At 40.4% G+C, this 19,217-nt stretch overlaps 1 protein-coding gene across 1 annotated transcript; it reads left to right on the top strand.

The window, feature by feature from the left end:
* The first annotated feature begins 643 nt into the window (after nt 1-643).
* On the top strand, nt 644-18,116 carry cep20 (centrosomal protein 20). The gene is made up of 5 exons (XM_086000805.1): nt 644-772; nt 12,439-12,636; nt 15,779-15,863; nt 16,706-16,842; nt 17,234-18,116. Exons 1-5 carry the CDS (start codon nt 745-747, stop codon nt 17,305-17,307), a joined length of 522 nt encoding a protein of 173 aa, XP_085856931.1. The 5' UTR covers nt 644-744; the 3' UTR covers nt 17,308-18,116.
* Nucleotides 18,117-19,217: the final 1,101 nt, after the last annotated feature.

Below are 19,217 nucleotides of genomic sequence, written 5' to 3'. Positions count from 1 at the left end.
GTTGCTGACCATCCACTGAGTCTATTTCTGGCCAATTTATCTCTCGCTGATGGTTTCAGACAGATGACTCAATTCTAACAAGATACGCTGAGAAGAATACGAACAAAAACAACAACAGTTTGCATTTATATGGTGCCATTAACATAGAAAATTATCCCAATTTGATTGTGTATCAAAACAAGCAAAGCATTTATGTGAGGGTTCAGTAACTTCCACTGTTAGACAAGTCCTTAGTCATTAATATTTGAAAGAGCTGCATGACTTGCCCTGATGGTACAGCGAGTAAATACACCATGTGTTGCGGTACTAAGTATACAGACAAAGAAGGTTGGCTCTGATTTGTACTGAATGAGTGAGTATATGTCAGATGGCAATGGGGATCATATAACTCCCATACTGATGAGGGGGAAATTGTCCAGGGCTCCAGCTGTCAAGTTTATGATTCCGCAATCTTAAAAGGCACAATTTAACAAGCAAGTTTATTGGCAGATTTTTTTAAATTTCCTATTAAAATCATTCAAGTAACTTTCTGCCGGCACAATATTTCAACAGCAATCAGCTGTTCTTATACTCAGGACAAGTTTTGCAAGTTTAACTCCCAGCCGTCCCATTCCCAGAGTTTGGGGCCCGAGCCAACCGGTGGCATTCACCCGTTCCCATAGCAACCGCGTCCGCCAGGCGCCGAACATCCGGGCGTGTGAGGCGGTCACGTGTCAGCCTGGACGGCAAAGCGGAGGCTGGCAAATGGCGACCGTTAATGAGCTGAAAAGTGGTAGGTGTCGGGGAGGGGAGTACGCTTGATTCATAGGGTCCGTTCTAACTGGTCGGGGTGATCTTGGCAGCGGTTGGGTTCCCGCAGAGTCTGTGCGGAGGACTGCGGCCCCGCTGCGAGGAAGCGCTGGGGCTCGGCGGCCGCAAGCTCGCTCTTCGGCGGCGGTTGGTCAATTGGCTTTATTCCGTCAAAAAACATCGGCGGTGGCGGGTTGTGCGGCCTGGCAATTGGGTTATTTCGGGCTGCAGCCACCGGTAGCGTTTCAACAACAACTTGCATTTATATAGCGCCTTTAACGAAGTAAAACGTCCCAAGGCGCTTCACAGCAGCATTATTAAACAAAATTTGACACCGAGCCACAAAAGGACATACTAGGGCAGGTTATCAAAAGCTTGGTCAAAGAAATAGGTTTTAAGGAGCATCTTAAAGGAGGTGGAGAAGTTTAGCGAGGGAATTCCAGAGCTTAGGGTCCAGGTAACTGAAGGCATAGCTGTCAACTGTGGGGTGATAGAAATCTAGGATACACAAAGAGGCCAGAATTGGATGAAGGAAGAAATCTCGGAGGGTTGTAGGGCTGGAGGCGGTTACAGAGATTGGGAGGGGCGAGGCCATTGAGTGATTTGAAAACAAGAATAAGAATTTTAAAATCGAGGTGTTGCTGGGAGCCAATGTAAAGCAGCGAGCACAAAGTTGATGGAAGGATCTATGGTGGTGAGCGGAAAGGGCTATTGGTCACCACTGCAGGATTAGTGTCAGCTGAATCAGGACAATTGCTATCCGGACTGGCAGAAAAATGGACAGAAAACTCCTAGAAAATGCACAGCAGATCAGTCAGTGTCTTCAAAGAGAAAAAAATAGGTTTATGAGGGTTTTGGTAAGTAATCATTCATGAGAAGTGAAAACTGAAAGATAAACAGGCATTTTAGTAAGGTTGGGAAAAAGAGATTCTCTTTATTAAAAAAAAAAATAGGAGCAGGAGTAGGCCATTTGGCCCTTCGAGCCTGCTCCGCCATTCAATAAGATCATGGCTGATGATCTACCTCATCTTCACTTTCCTGCACTATCCCCATATCCTTTGTTTCCCTTATTATTCAATTCAAAAATTTATCGATCTCTGTCTTGAATATACTCAATGACTGAGCTTCCACAGCCCTCTGGGGTAGAGAATTCCAAAGATTTACCACCCTCCTGAGTGAAGAAATTTCCCCTCATCTCAGTCCTAAATGGCTGACCCCTTATTCTGAGACTGTTATCCCTGGTTCTAGACTCCTCAGCCAGGGGAAACCTCCTCCCTGCATCTACCCTGTCAAGCCCTGTAGGAATTTTGTATGTTTCAATGAGATAGAGTCATACAGCACAGAAAGAGGCCCTTCAGCCCATCGTGTCCACGCCGGCCATCAAGCCCGGTCTATTCTAATCCCATTTTCCAGCACTTGGTCTGTAGCCTTGTATGCTGTGGTGTTTCAAATGCTCATCTAAATGCTTCTTGAATGTTGTGAGGGTTCCTGCCTCTACCATCCTTTCAGGCAGTGAGTTCCAGATTCCAACCACCCTCTGGGTGAAAAAGTTTTTCCTCGAATCCCCTCTAAACCTCCTGCCCCTTAACTTGAAACTATGCCCCCTGGTTATTGACCCCTCTTCTAAGGGGAAAAGTTCCTTTCTATCTACCCTATCTATGCTCCTCATAATTTTGTACACCTCAATCAGGACCCCCTCAGCCTTCTCTGCTCTAAGTAAAACAACCCCAGCATGTCCAGTTTCTTTTCATAGCTGAAGCACTGCAGCCCAGGTAACATCCTGGTGAATCTCCTCTGCACCCTCTCCAATGCAATTACATCCTTCCTATTGTGGCGACCAGAACTGCACACAGTATCCCAGCTGTGGCCTAACTAGCGTTTTGTAGCGTTTCCATCATAACCTCCTTGCTCTTATATTCTCTGCCTCGGCTAATATCCCATATGCCTTTTTAACCACCTTATTTACCTGTCCTGCTGCCTTCAGGGATCTATGTACATGCACACCAAGGTCCCTCTAATCCTCTGTCCTTCCTAGGGTCCTACCATTCATTGTGTATTCCCTTGCCTTAGTCCTCCCAAAATGCATCACCTCACACTTTTCAGGGTTAAATTCCATTTGCCACTGTTCTGCCCATCTGACCAACCCGTCTATATCATCCTGTAGCCTAAGGCTTCCCTCCTCGATCACCTCTCATTCTTCTAAACTCGAGCATATAGGCCTAGTCTGCTCATTCTCCTCATAGGACAATCCCCCCATTCCATGAACCAGTCTGGTGAACCTTGGTTGCATTCCCTCTATGGCAAGTATATCCTTCCTTAGGTAAGGAGACCAAAACTGTACACAATACTCCAGGTGTGGTCTCACCAGGGCCCTATATAATTACAGTTAGATGTCTTTACTCTTATACTCAAATCCTCTTGTAATAAAGGCCAACATACCATTTGCTTTCCTAATTGCTTGCTGTACCTGCATGTTAACTTTCAGTGATTCGTGTACAAGGACACCCAGGTCTCTCTGAACACCAACATTTCCCAATCTCTCACCATTTAAAAAATACTCTGCTTTTCTATTTTTCCTACCAAAGTGAATAACTTCACATTTCTCCACATTATATTCCATTTGCCGTGTTCTTGCCCACTCACTTAGCCTGTCTCTATCTCCTTGAAGCCTCCTTGCATCCTCCTCACAATTTGCATTCCCACCCAGCTTTGTATAATCGGCAAACTTGGATATAATACATTTGGTCCCCTCATCCAAATCATTGATGTAGATTGGGAATAGCTGAGGCCCAAGCACTGATCCTTGCGGTACCCCACTAGTTACAGCCTGCCAACCCGAAAATTACCCGTTTATTCCTACTCTCTGTTTTCTGTCCATTAACCAATTCTCAATCCATGCTAGTACATTACCTCCAATCCCATGTGCCCTAATTTTGTTTAATAACCTCTTGTGTGGCACCTTTTCGAATGCCTTCTGAAAATCCAAATACACCACATCCACTGGTTCCCCCTTATCTATTCTGCTAGTTACAACCTCAAAAATTTGACAGATTTGTCAAATACGATTTCCTTTTCATGTTGACTCTGCCCAATCCTATTCATTATTTTCTAAGTGCCCTGTTACCACATCCTTAATAATAGATTCTAGCATTTTCCCTAATACTGATGTCAGGCTAACTGGTCTGCAGTTCCCCGTTTTTTCTCTCCCTCCTTTCTTAAATAGTGGGGTTACATTTGCTACCTTCCAATCCGCGGGAACCATTCTAGAATCTATAGAATTTTGGAAAATGACAACCAATGCTTCCACTATCTCGATAGCCAACTCTTTCAAAACCCTAGGATGTAGGCCATCAGGTCCAGGGGATTTATCAGCTTTCAGTCCCATTAATTTCTCCAGTACTACTTTTTTACTAATACTAATATCTTTCAGTTCCTCGTTCTCGCTAGACCCTTGGTTCTCCACTATTTCCAGAAAGTTTTTTGCGTCTTCTCCGTTAAGACAGATACAAAATATTTCTTTAATTTCTTTGCCATTTCCTTATTCCCCATTATAATTTCTCCTATCTCAGCCTGTAAGGGACCCACATTTACTTTCGCTAATCTTTTCATTTTTACGTATCTGTAGAAGCTTTTACAGTCTGTTTTTATGTCTCTCCCTAGTTTAACTCTCATTCTATTTTTCAATTTCTTGGTCCTCCTTTGCTGAATTCTAAAATCCTACCAATCCTCAGGCTTACTACTCCTTTTGGCAGCATTATTAGCGTCTTCCTTTGATTTAATAATATCTTTAACTTCTCTGGTTAGCCACGGTTGGACCACTTTTCCTGTGGGGTTTTTGTGCCTTTAAAGGAATGTATATTTGTTGTAAATTATGCATTAATTCTTTAAATGTTAGCCATTGCTCATCCACTGTCATACCTTTTAATGTAGTTTCCCAATCTACCTTAGCCAACTTGCCCCTCATACTTACATAGTTTGCTTTGTTTAGATTTAAGACCCTAGTTTCGGATTTAACCAAGTCACTTTCAAACTCAATATAAAATTCTATCATATTATGGTCACTTCTCTAAAGGCCCCTTTACTACAAGGTTATTAATTAACCCTTTCTCGTTGCACAATACTAAATCTAAAATAGCCTGTTCCCTAGTGTCCTCTGGTTCTTGACCCTTCTGCCAATGGGAACAGTTTCTCTCTATCTACTCTGTCCAGACCCCTCATGAATTTGAACACCTCTATCAAAATTTCCTCTCAATCTCTCTACTCCAAGAAGAACAACCCCAGCTTTCTTCAGTCTATCAACGTAACTGAAGTCCCTCATTCCTGGAATCAGTCTCGTGACTCTTTTCTGCACCTTCTCCAAGGCCTTCACATCCTTCCTAAAGTGCGGTGCCCAGAATTGGACACAATACTCCAGTTGGGGCCGAACCAGTGTTTTATGCAGGTTCATCATAATTTCCACACTTTTGTACTCTATACCTCTATTTATGAAGCCCACAATCCCATAAGCCTTTTTAACTGCTTTCTTAACCTGCCCTGCTACCTTCAACGATTTGTGCACACATACCCCCAGGTCTTTCTGTTCACGCACCCCCTTTAGGATTGTACAATTTAGTTTATATTTCCTCTCCCCATTCTTTCTACCAAAATGTATCACTTCACACTTTTCTGCGTTAAATTTCATCTGCCACATATCCGCCCATTTTACCAGCCTGTCTATGTCTTCCTGAAGTCTATCACTCTCCTCCTCACTGTTCACTTTACTTCCAAGTTTTGTGTCATCTGCAAATTTTGAAATTGTGCCCTGTACACCCACGTCCAAGTCATAATATATATCAAGAAAAGCAGTGGTCCTAGAACCGACCCCTCAGGAACACCACTGTATATCTTCCTGCAGTCCGAAAAACAGCTGTTCACCACTACTCTCTGTTTCTTGTCACTTAGCCAATTTTGTATCCATGCTGCCACTGTCCCTTTTATTCCATGGGCTTCAACATTGCTGGCAAGCCTATTATGTGGCACTTTATCAAACGCCTTTTGGAAGTCCATGTACACATCAACCCTCTCTGTTACCTCATCAAAAACCTCGATCAAGTTGATTAAACACGATTTGCCTTTAACAAATACGTGCTGGCTTCCCTTAATCCACACCTATCCAAGTGACTGTTAATTTTGTCCCTGATTACTGTTTCTAAAAGCTTCCCCACTACTGAGGTTAAACTGACTGGCCTGTAGTTGCTGGGTTTATCTTTACACCCTTTTTGAACAATGGTGTAACATTTGCAATTCTCCAGTCCTCTGGTACCACTCCTGTATCTATGGCAGATTGGAATATTATGGCCAGTACCTCCGCGAATTCCACCTTCAATCCCCTCAGCATCCTAGGATGCATCCTATCCGCTCCTGGTGCTTTATCTACTTTAAGTACAGCCAGCCTTTCTAGTTCCTCCTCTTTATCAATGTTTATCCTATCAATTGTCTCCTCTACCTCCTCCTTCACTCTGTCTATGGCAGCATCCTCTTCCTTGGTGAAGACAGATGCAAAGTACTCATTTAGTACCTCAGCCATGCCCTCTGCCTCCATGCATATGTCTCCTTTTTGGTCCCTAATCGGCCCCACCCCTCCTCTTACTATTTATATGCCTATAGAAGACTTTTGGATCCCCTTTTCATACCCTCTCTTTGCCCCTCTTACTTTCTTTTTCACTTCTCCTGTGATCTTTCTATATGTAGCCTGATTCTCAGATGTATTTGCAACCGGACATCTGTCATACGCACTCTTTTTGGCCATCCCTAATTGCCCTTGAGAAGGTGGTGGTGAGCCGTCTTCTTGAACCGCTGCAGTCTGTGTGGTGAAGGTACTCAGCCTGTAAATTTTGTCCAACCATAGTAATTTTTCTTTCAATCACCCCAAGATAATTGAGGAAGAGGCAGGCTGTTTGACCCATTCTATTTCATGCATCCAGTGAGATCATAAAGCACCTCTCCTCCCCTCTCCATTGTAATATTTAATTGACTCCAGGGTATTTTTTACCCCCACTATATCTGGAAGTTTATTTTACATGTTGATTATTCTTTGGATGAAGAATTTAATGATATCAGTCCTAACAAACCTATTGGAGTTCTTTGAGAATGTAACTAGTGGAGTAGACAAAGGGGAACCGGTAGATGTATATTTGGATTTTCAGAAGGCCTTCGATAAGGTCCCACACAAGAGGTTGGTGAACAAAATTAGGGTACATGGAATTGGGGGTAATATACTAGCATGGATTGAGAATTGGTTAACAGACAGAAAACAAAGAGTAGGGATAAACAGGTCTTTTTCAGGATGGCAGGCTACAAGGAACGGCGCTTGGGCCCCAGCTATTCACAATCTATATCAATGATTTGGATGAGGGGACTAAATGTAACATTTCCAAATTTGCTGCTGATACAAAGCTAGGTGGCAGTGTCAGATGTGAAGAGGCTTCAAGGGGATCTCGACAGGCTCAGTGAGTGGGCGAGAACATGGCAGATGGAATATAATGTGGATAAATGTGAAGTTATCCACTTTGGTAGAAAAAACAGAAGGGCAGAGTATTTCCTAAATGGTGAAAGATTGGGGAATGCAGATGCTCAAAGGGACCTGGGTGTCCTTGTACATGAGTCACTGAAAGTGAATGTGCAGGTGCAGCAAGCCATTAGGAAGGCAAATGGTATGCTGGCCTTCATTACAAGAGGATTTGAGTGCAGGAGTAAAGAAGTCTTACTCCAATTATATAGGGCCTTGGTGAGACTACACCTGGAGTACTGTGTACAATTTTGGTCTCCTTACCTAAGGAAGGATATACTTGCCATAGAGGGAGTGCAACGAAGGTTCACGAGATTGATTCCTGGGATGGCGGGACTGTCGTATGAGAAGAGATTGAGTAAACTAGGCCTGTATTCTCTTGAATTCAGAAGAATGAGAGGGGATCTCATTGAAGCATACAAAATTATTACAGGGCTTGATAGGGTGGATGCTGGGAGAATGTTTCCCTTGGCTGGGGTGTCTAGAACCAGGGGCCACAGCCTCAAGATAAAGGGTACCCATTCAGGACTGAGATGAGATGAAATTTCTTCACAGCGGGTGGTGAATCTTTGGAATTCTCTACCCCAGAGGGCTGTGGAGGCTCAGTCATTGGGTATATTCAAAACAGAAGTCGATAGATTTCTGACTAGTAAGGGCATCAAGGGATATGGTGATAGGGCCGGTGAATGGAGTTGAGGCAGAAGATCAGCCATGATCTCATTGAATGGCAGAGCAGGCTCGAAGGGCCAAATGGCCTACTCCTGCTCCTATTTCTTATGTTCTTAAAATTACTTTTTACTAGTTTGAATCTGTGTCCCCTTGTTCTACTCATAATTTAAACTAATATTCTGGGTTATTTTTTTCATTCCATTAACATTCTTGTATATCTCTAAGATCACCTCTCTGTTTGAATGTCTTCCTTGTGTCTGGGAAACCAGAGCTGGATGCAGCATTCAAGGTGTAGTCTGACCAGAGCACTATAAAGCTTGATCAGTATCTCCTCTTGTTTTCTAGTGTTTTGGCAATGCAGTTCAGCATTCTATTGATTTTGTTGATTGTTGCTCTGCATTGGTTAGTGGGTTAGCGATGAGTCTACAAAAACACCTTGGTCTCTTTCAGCTTTTGCTTGGGTATTTCCACACCACTCATGAAGTAAATATGTCATCTATTCTTCCTTCTATGTGCAGCGCTTTACACTCCTCTATTACATTTTGTCTGCCATTGTTCTAGCTGCTTACATATTTTGCCCAACCCATCAATTCTCTTGAAGGGTTTTACATCGGAAATATCAATAACCTGTGTTTTCTCTTTACAGATGCCGACTGCTGTATATTGCATTTTCTGTTTTGATTTCAGAGTTCCAGCATTTGCAGGTTTTTTTGTAAAATAGGCCACTTTAAAACCACTTCTAAAACTCTCTTTGAGACACTGGTTCATGTTTTTCGGTTTAACCAACTTAATAAAATGAGGCACACCTTCCAAACATTATTGTGTGGGTGAGATGGAGTTAATTTGTCCCCGAAACCTTTGGTTTGTCACAACCCTTCAATTCTGTATCCAGTTAAGCAGGATATAAAAGTGCACATTCCTGGGAGAGGCATAAAAAAAAGAGAGCCATAGCCAATTCACAAATTGTTCTCTGACTCTTCAAGGGCAATCAGAAAAGCCCCAAGTGGCGTCAAGCAGACATTGGTTATTACCAAAAATCTTGCCTTCCCTTGGCTGTGATCTTGTGGTTTTCTGGAAATGCATCCAGTGCCTTAGAATCATAGAAACTTACAGCACACAAGGAGGCCATTCGGCCCGTCGTGCCTGTGCTGGCTCTTAGAAAGAGCAGTCGTGCTTAGTCCCACATCCCCACTTTTTGTCCCTAACCATGTAAGTTCCTCATCCTCAAGTACCTGCCCAACTTCCTTTTAAAATTATTTATGGAATCGGCTTCCACCACCAATTTATGAAGAGTGTTCCAGATCCCAACAACTGAGTGAAAACATTTTTCCTCCTCTCCCCTCTGGATCTTTTGCCAATGATTTTGAATCTATGACCTCTGGTTATTGACCCACTCGCTGGGGGGAATACATTTTCTCTATCTAGAATCATAGAATGGTTACAGCACAGAAGGAGGCCATTTGGCCCGACGAGCCCGTGCCAGCTCTCTGCAAAAGCACTTCAGCTAGTCACACTCCCCCGCCCTTTCCCCGTAGCCCTGCAAATTTATTTCCTTCAGGTACTTCTCCAATTCCCTTTCGAAAGCCACAATTGAAACTGCCTCCACCACCCTTTCAGGCAGTGAATTCCAGATCCTAACCACTCGCTGCGTAAAAAAAGTTTTCCGTCATGTCGCCTTTGGTTCTTCTGCCAATCACCTTAAATCTGTGTCCTCTGGTTCGCGACTCTTCCGCCAATATGAACAGTTTCTCGCTATCTACTCTGTCTAGACCCCTCATGATTTTGAACACCTGTATCAAATCTCTTCTCAACCTTCTCTGCTCTAAGGAGAACAACCCCAGCTTCTCCAGTCTATCCACGTAACTGAAGTCCCTCATCTCTGGAACCATTCTTGCAAATCTTTTCTGCACCCTCTCTAAGGCCTTCACATCCTTCCTAAAGTACGGTGCCCAGAATTGGACACAATACTCCAGTTGAGGCCAAACCAGTGTTTTATACAGGTTCATCATAACTTCCTTGCTTATATACTCTATGCCTCTATGAAGCCCAGGATCCCGTATGCTTTTTTAACCGCTTTAACCATATTTCTGACAAACTCCAGTTGAAGTCAAAGTGTTTCTCTACTATTTTCCCACTTACAGTATCCCCTTGCTCATTTTCATTCCATTCCTAACAAGGATGATCATTCTACATACCTATTCTTTCTAAAAATGTATATTGAGGTATGTGAAATTCTGTCCCATCCTCAAAACCCAGCCTCTATCAGCTCAGTGTTTACAGTTGCAGTGTACAGCTGCAGTTCTGTCAATTTAACACTTCAAGTGTTTGTCTAGTAGCACTTATAATCCCCAGATATTTTGGTGTAATTTTGTCCCCTTATTCCATTCTTTTGCGATGGGCCTAAATGAACCTCTGCTCCATATTAGACCATGGTTAGACAGACTTGGGAGTAGTATGTACAGTTCTGGCCGCATATTATAAAAAGGATATAGAGGCACTGGAGAGGGTGGAGAAGATTTACAAGGATGATACCAGAACTGTGAGGTTATACTTATCAGGAAAGGATGAACAGGCTGGGTCTCTTTTCTCTTGAAAAGTGAAGGCTGAGGGGTGACTTAATAGAGGTCTTTAAAATTGTGAAAGCTTTTGATGGAGTAGACAGTGAAAGAGTGTTTCCACTTATGGGGGAGAGCATAACTGGAGGCCATCAATATAAGATAGTCACCAAGAAATCAAATACGAATTCAGAAGAAACTTCTTTACCCAGAATGGTGAGAATGTAGAACTTGCTACCACAGGGAGTAGTTAAGGCAAATAGTATAGATGTATTTAAGGGGAACTAGATAAGCATATGAGGGAGAGGGAATAAGAGTTAGATGAGGAAGGATGGAAGAAGGCTCAAGTGGAGCATAAACACTGGCATCAGCTGGTTGGGCCGAATGGCCTGTTACTGTGCTGTATATTCTGTGTAATATTGACAGTGAAAAGCTTTGTACCTTCCTGACTATAATGATGACCAGCTGCTCGGAGTTGTGCAAGCATATGAGGACGTGGTCTGATGGCTTGTTTTCATTTGAGAATCTGCATTTACTCTGCTCAGAATCTTTGCCTGATGGCTTTGACGGATTATAGCGAATACAGCTGCAGATATACTGGAATTCTTGCATTATTGTAAAGTAGAAAGCAGTGATGCAAGATGTACAGCACAAGTGCATTGAGAGACACCTTCTGGTACTACTTTCTTCATATACAATGTTGAATAAAAGAAACATTCAGCATTTCTGTGGTATCGCAAGTTTATGCAATGAACCTGCATCCCTGGATAATCTTTAAAAAAAATTAAGCTATTGTTCCTTGTATTGTTAAAATCAAGTTGGAACTGAGACAAAAAATGAATGCTTATTTTGCCATTATGGTGACAGCAGAGAACCAAAAGGTGAGATGGTGCTGAATTCATGACCTCTTTGTTATGGTTTGAAATTGATAGTAATATTGTATGTTTCTTTTATTGAGCATTCTATATGAAAACATTTGTCCCAGGAAGTGTCATTTAATGCATTTATGCTGTATATCTTGCATTACTGCTTTCAACTTTGCAACAATTCCAGTGTACCTGCAGCTGAACTGCCATTTTGCCTTTAATGTGAAACTACCTTTGTTTAGTGCAACATACCCTGGTCCAAAGGCTGCATCATATACTTTTCTGAACTTAAAAAAAAAATGACTGGTGTTTAGAGAGAGGTGAGTAAAACTGTAAGCATGCATTTAAGTGCACGTATGCAGAGCTTGGCTTTTACCTGACTTGAGTAGAGTAGTATAATTTGGTGTTGTTTACTCACACTATTTAAAAAGTAGGTACTAATCTTAAATGTTAGCTACAGCATTTGTATCAGGAACCACTGCCACTTGGCCCACTCTTATATAAGATAATATGAATGCCCTACCTAGCTGTGTTCTGAATATTGCTTAAGAAGCACAAAGGTTTTAAGATATAAAACTATTGGTCAGACTGTAAAATTCAAGTTTATCTCAGCACTGTTAATATTACTGCCTATTTGTAATTTTTTTCTTGCAGATCTTTTAAACATAATGTAAATATGCTCGACACCGTGGCATTATTGGCCAATCGGGGTGCAGGTGTTTGTCACCCTGCCATGCCACTGAAAGCATGATGTACTGTTACATATTTGTGCACTACACTGTGTTAATCAGAAATTAAAAGGACAATTTTAAATCTGTCATTCACACTGGCAATTATTTTAAAGAAGGCAACAGATGTGTGTTGATCTATAATTTGAATAATTCTGTTTAATGCTTTAATTTTCCTGACATCATTTGTGAGTGCACCTATAGTCCATTAATTGTGTTACCTGATAAATCTGCAGACATTTAAAATGTCAATAATGTTTTAAAATCCTCTTTTTGGTTTGCAGTTCTGAAAGAGACCTTAGAAAAGAGAGGTGTCCTGGGCCAACTGAAAGCCCGAATTCGAGCAGAAGTTTTTAGTGCCCTTGATGATCAGAGTGAGCCACGGCCACCACTTTCCCATGAAAATCTTCTTATTAATGAACTTATCCGTGAATATCTTGAGTTTAATAAATACAAGTATACAGCGTCCGTGCTGACAGCAGGTATGTACAGCCAGTCGAATGATGGATTTTTTTTTAGGTTTTATATAATATATATTATATATATAAGGATCGATCTGTCTGTCTGTCCTTCCGTCTGTCTGTTCGGCTATACACTCTAAAGTTGTAGAGCGTACCTACACGTGCGTTACATCCAAAGAAAGCTTACGATTCCAGAACGGTCATAAGCGTATTTACTTTTCGGTTGGACAAAAATTGTTCGCACATTATACAAAAAACCTTCACAATTCCACTCATTATCCACTCATTAGCATTGATTGACTGACGTCAAGGTCGACCAATCCTGTGCCGTCATGATTGACCAATCCTACAGTTCAGTCACCTCATTCGTTGACCAATCGGTGTGTGTGTGGGCGGGACTAATCGTTTTCATCTCACGGATCTGGCAGCCATTGCCTCAAGCTAAAAACACCATTGCCTCAACCTAAAAATATGCTCATCGAGGTTAGTATCTTTTTTTTTTCAAAAAGATTTACCAAAAATGTTTTAAAAGTACTTTAACTTTCATCTTTGAAGGTATTAAAAGCTACAAATGTTTAGGTTAAAAAACAATGCAAAACGGGCCTCGGCTTCTCCAACTGCCGACAGCCCAAATCCAGTCCCAGGCTTCCGGCCCACACATCCCCAGGCCCAAAAAAGCCCTGGAAACTGCTGACAACCCAAATCCAGATTATGTAGATTCATGTAATGTATTTTTAACCACAAATGTGTGATGGAGGATAGTTAACTTCGAGTTAACAAGTAAAATCAAATCCCAACATCCTATTCCTTTTTTAAGCTTCCAAGTGCCCAGTAGTCATTCATTGTGTACAATATGCATTTAAAAACATTGGGCACTTTAATTACCAAAAACTCCATTAATGCATTTCTGGAATATCCAAATATACTTGCAGTATTAGAAGGAATAGTTTTTAAAAAAAAACTAGTCTGATGGCTCATTTGGTAGATATCTTGCCCCGTGTTCAGAGCCTTACAAACTCTATTCGATTCCTGATCTGTGCTAAATTAGTTAATCTTAGCAGAGCAGCAGTGCGTACACTAGAGTTAGTATCCTTAGGCTAGGGAGGGGAAAGTCAGCCAAGTAGCTTAACTGGTGAGGATAGGTCAGGACTAAGCTGTGACTATTCCTGTCTTATTTCACACGTGAAAAATGTTGACTTGGGTGAAGTACTGGAGAGCTGCCAGTACCTATGGAACTGTACTCTAACGTGAGTCAGCACTGTCAGGAAAGAGGAAGGAAGAATGTTACAAGTTAGGGGATTTATGCTGTTGTGCCTGCTTGCTGTCTTTGAATGCTGACAGCACAATTATAGTTGAGTTTTTTTGCTTAAACTAAACTTAAGAGCCTTTCCCTGATCAGTCAGTGCATAAGTGGAAAATGTTCCTACTGGAAATTATCTATCTGTCTTCTTGAATCTTTGTATAGTATGTCACCTCAACTTAAAACAAATATTTGGCTTTTTAGTAAACTTGAAAACTAGTAACTTCTTGTTTGGTCTCTTGTCCCTTTTTAAAATGGACATGTATATTCAAGCCCCAGAACTTGTTTCATTGCCATTCTCTGGGTATTACTGTACGATACATACAAGGGCAACGTTTGGGGATTCTCAATTGCTGCTAGTTTCCATTATCCAGTAGGAAATCCCCTCTAATTTGACCGATTTTGGGGGTTTCACCCAAGTATAATTGTTTAAAGTAAAAACTGACAACTGGAGTACAGTAGTGTAGTGGTTATGTTATGTATATCTAGAAGCCTACACTAATAATATGCATGAGTTCATGCCAGTTTGTGAATTTGAATTCCTCATTTAAAATTTTTCTTTAATATTTGGTAATAAAATATCAGGAAAAATGACCATGAAGCTGTCAGATTGTCGTAATAACCCAACTGGTTCATTGATGTCCTTTAGGGAAGGAAACCTGCCGTCCTTACTCGGTCTGGCCTGTATGTGAATCCAGTCCCACCACTGTCGTTGACTCTTAACTGCCCTCTGAAGTGGCCTCGCAAGCCACTCAGTTGTATCAAACCACTACACTACAGCGGTTCAATTCGGCGGCCCATCACCACCTTCTTAGGTTAACTAGGATTGGGCAATAATTGCCAGCGACGCCTGTGCCCTGAAAATGAATTTTACTTTTAAAAAGTAGGCATGCCAAGGTAATCAACAGTCAGCATACCCTGATTGAGTAAAGCCCTGACACACATACCTGACTATGCAGAATTGTCTTCTCAGAATCTGGGTGAGAAGAGCCGAATGCAGATCTCTGGCATCTGTTGAAATCTGTTACCATGCAGCCTGGGACTGGCATATCCACTGACCGTAACAGTGAGCTGTGGTCTGAAACTTGGCTTGAACTCCTTGCTTCAATGTTGACCTATGGGAATGGTGCTGTGGAGTAGCTAAGAGTTGCAACCACCTCCTGCAGGAGTTGGGCTGCCCTGCAACTTGCCTGCAGACTCATATCTGTACATTGAGTTTCCTTTCCCTTCACTTTTACCTGTTAGCCTCCATTCCTTCAGCCATGGTAAAGGGTGCTAATGGATTGCGATTTTCTGAGGCTTTTCAAAATATTTCAGAATTTTGTGACTTTCCTGTTTAATTGTTCCCCTTCCTTTAAATGTCACCTGCACCCAATTTTTGGCTCTCGCCATCATTGTGCTTCATGCACCTATCTAAATCTGCATCTGAAGTTATGCATAATTATGATACGATGACCCCAGAAAATATGGTGCATTCAGTACACTTTCAGTTAAGTCTGTCCAAAACCTGTATTTAACCACTTGGTTTGAATAGCAGTCATATCGCAAAATGTCCTTCAGCAATGTAACTTCAAGAAAACAGTGCTTATCCATACCGTACAAAATAAAATTTAGTTTAAAGAATATTAAGAAATGATGACCCAATCACATCTATGTAACATTTGATTGGCTTTTTACTATAAACTATTAGCATGTTTTACAGAAGAAACTTTTTTTTATTACAAAGAATATTCAGTACTTGTAATTACTTAGACTTGCATAAACTAGTAATAAAATAATGTCTCATTTGTTGCTTCTGATTAGATCAAGATTTGCATTAAATATTGTCATTATAGAGGTTTCACAGTAAACTTTTCCACACAGAGGCTGGCCAACCTGAGGTACCCTTAGACAGACAGTTTCTAGTGAATGAGCTGAATGTAGTTGAAGATTCAAGCACAAAAACTGTGTAAGCAAATCCTAATGTTTTTATTTTTTTACTAATAGCAGTTTAGCAATGGGTTGTATGTTTTATTTCTTGCTTTTGATTTTGAACAGTATGTCCAAATATTATAAAACATGTAACTTTTTACAGAGATCTAGTAATGTCATGATCACTTTGTTATATCTGAATAAAGGGATGAAAGAACAGATGCTTTAAAACTGGTGAAGTATTTTGAAATGTAACAGCCCCCCTACCCTGGAATACTAATTTAACTTAATAAATTTATCAAGAGAAAATTATTGTCGATATGTGGAATTTATTTGTGCAATTTGAAAACTGGAAGTACGATGAGATAAAATACATGCCAGCATTTGGTATAAATCTAAATGAACCTTTCCTCAGAAATAAAGAAAAGAATTGGCTATTGTGGCAATATTTAGAAATCTGTTCAAAAATGTGTCTGTGATGTCCTCAACACCCCTTTGCATGTAGAAACATTATTTGGATGTTAGAGAACATCTTGGAAGATTTTCTATACAGTAACCATTCAACCCTCTGCTAAGATCTGCTAAATTAAAGTACTGCTCAAGCCTATGAAAATCAGAGCTCATTTTTATAGTGTATTTTCAGTATGCTTCTAATTTTGTTAAGCAAGATGTTTCACAGTGGTCAAGTACTTTGCAGGCTGATTTTATGTGAAGAATGGCATACCCAAACCTGTATTGTGGTACAGTATGTCTGATTTGAATATTGTAATTGTTTTAATCACTAATTTAAAAGTTATTTTGATGTTACAAATGCAGTAAATTATCATTAAACGAAATAATTTTAACCTGTGATTAAAAAGTTTTTTTTTCTGCTTTAAGGCCTCTACTATATGGAATTCTAGCTCACTTTGTAAATGAGAGCAAAGAGGATGGAGCAAAAGCTCTGATCAAAGGTGCATCTATGCCTAACATAAAAAAAGTAGCTTTAAGGCAACCAAATGAGAAACGCAGTCCAGGTAGGCCATTTAAAATTGAACTGGGTGGGGCTGGGAATATGTTGCACAGTGCAAGATTTATCAGTGCTCTGTAACTTAATTCTAAAACTCAAGACTACACATCACATTTTGTTGCAAAGATGTATACTTAAGATAAAACAAACAACAAAAACACCCAATTGAACATTTACTAACTAAGAATCACTTCTGAAATGTATTTATATCTTCAATTTTTCTTTGATCAGTGCATTGTAATATGGTTGAGAGTGCCCATCAACAATTATATATTGGATTCTCTGCCATGGGTTAAAATTACAGTACTTCAGATTGCTCTTTTTATCTTGTCACTCCTACCCCATACCATATCCACTTTCCTCCTTCAGTTTTGTAAAGTGTAGAATTTTTTTTTCAGGTGACTTGCCTGAATCTGGTAGATTGGCAGGAAGAAGCTTTGAAGACCACTTTGTTCTCCGAGGTGGACATTGATTTCAGTTGACTATCCTTTACCAGTTTGTTATCCAACATCTTGCAGTTTTGTTAGCTGTAAAGGTAAATGGATGGTGTCCTACAAAGCAGTAATGCAATTTGGTGCCCTGTTCAACTCCTTTATTTTTTTGGTTTATCCTTAAATTGATTTGATATATGCAGTTTTATTTGGAAGATCTAAACTTTTGCTAGCTATTACTAGTAATGAGAACGGCCTCGGATCGCTATGGAATAACACGAGTAGTTGTGCCATGCCGCTAGCTCTCATACTGCAAGCAAATGCATGAAATGATCACTTGACTGAAGGTTTTTAATGTGGTGATATGCCTGTTATTCCTTTTGTGTCTAAGGCTGCAATGTTTTAATTATTTTTAACAGCCTATTTTTACATTATACTAGTTTACTCCTGTTTTCCTATAATAAAAGCTATGCAAACAATTTGACTGGCTGTAACAGATGACATTGACCAAGTTACATTGTAATTTGAAATATTAAACAAATATTCTTAATGGTATCAAGGGCCAGTAGTCTGTTATTTTTCACAGTGGTTTAGTTCTTCATTTCTCTCTTTTTTAAGTTAAGTTATTGCTGTTCAGCAGCCTATTTTAAGTCGGTCAACTTTTGGGGTTATGCAGTGAGCCCATACATACAACTGAGTCAGTTAAACATGGCAAACTGGATGTTCATTGATGCCACCAACTCCATAACTACACAATTAAATTATTATTTGAAAATGTTTGTGCTTTGTACTATTTTTCTATCCATATTTATTGTAAAATGTTTTCTACAGAATAAATTTGACTTTGTCAGTGCTGTTTCAATATTGCTTTATTTGAACTAACTTTTTTTAAACAACAGATTTTCCGCACTATTCAATAACTATGGGGAAGGGCAGACCAAGCTATTAGGGGGGTCTGAAAACTGTTTAACAATGTTAAAGGCGCTATACGAATGCAAGTTGTTGTAGATATCTATTGAGGACTAAAGGTTACTACAATATTAATTTCCTGCTCCTGCTAAGGTTATGGAATCAAATTGTCAACCCACTTCCTGCTACTTAGTGGCACAGTATTACATGAACAAACTATACAGAGCCTCATGGTGGTGCAGTACCATAAAGAACATTATGGTGGGTGCAATCTAGTATTTCCATTTTTGACTCGCTGCCTATTATCTCAAGCCAGGGTACACACGTGGACAAGTAAGGCGAGGTCAACTAACCTCTATAGCAGTCATACTGTTATATGAAAGATTTGGAGAAATATGCAGTATAACTATTGAGACTTGGATGGACAAAGCACAGAAGTCCAATATATCAAATCAGCACAAGGCCTATTGTGGAAAGGTGCCTAAGAATTGGGGCAGAGAGAAAATATAGGGGGTAATCTACATTGGGAAGATATTGTCTGTTTACTGTTTCTAGTAAAATGGAAAATGTACTTTAAGAATACTTTAATGGTTATGCTAGAAATAGCTGAACATTTATAATGTATGCTTAAAATATTGGTTAGCAATCAGAGGAAATCTGCTCCCCCCCCCCCACACATATCAGACTTGGTTAATGTAGTATTTCTTCATAACTTATTATACACAAGGCAATGTCAATAACTTCTCACAAATCAGGGCTCATGGTTATAATTGTTTGCCTGGTTCTCTTTGATTTAGATGAGCTTTCCAATTGTTGCCAAGAAGAATAAGGAAAGTCTAATTCTTATGGCATCACATTAGCTGTAGCAATCTAGCCTTCCCTTCATGGAGACCTGACCACCTTCCTTGCCAGATAAAACAAGGACATTTTTGGTATCTGCCCACAATCTGAGACTGGCACTTGGCTATTGAGCAAGGACAGATTGATAGCTCGAGGACTGTCTCTTCAGGTGGCTCAGATATTTGACGTGTATAACCATAAG

This window comes from Somniosus microcephalus, chromosome 11, assembly GCF_052327205.1.
Source record: "Somniosus microcephalus isolate GS21.2 chromosome 11, FLI_Smic_1.0, whole genome shotgun sequence".
Taxonomy (NCBI): Eukaryota; Metazoa; Chordata; class Chondrichthyes; order Squaliformes; family Somniosidae; genus Somniosus; species Somniosus microcephalus.
The sequence above is the reverse complement of the archived record's forward strand: the minus strand, read 5'-3'. Positions and strand labels throughout refer to the sequence as shown.

What these genes read in the sequence shown, in the direction of transcription:
- cep20 (XM_086000805.1), top strand. Translation starts at nt 745, where the DNA reads ATGGCGACCGTTAATGAGCTGAAAAGTG. An exon ending in GATTCAAGCACAAAAACTGT is followed by an intron (nt 15,864 to 16,705) that starts GTAAGCAAATCC and finishes TTCTGCTTTAAG; the next exon opens with GCCTCTACTATATGGAATTC. An exon ending in AAATGAGAAACGCAGTCCAG is followed by an intron (nt 16,843 to 17,233) that starts GTAGGCCATTTA and finishes TTTTTTTTTCAG; the next exon opens with GTGACTTGCCTGAATCTGGT.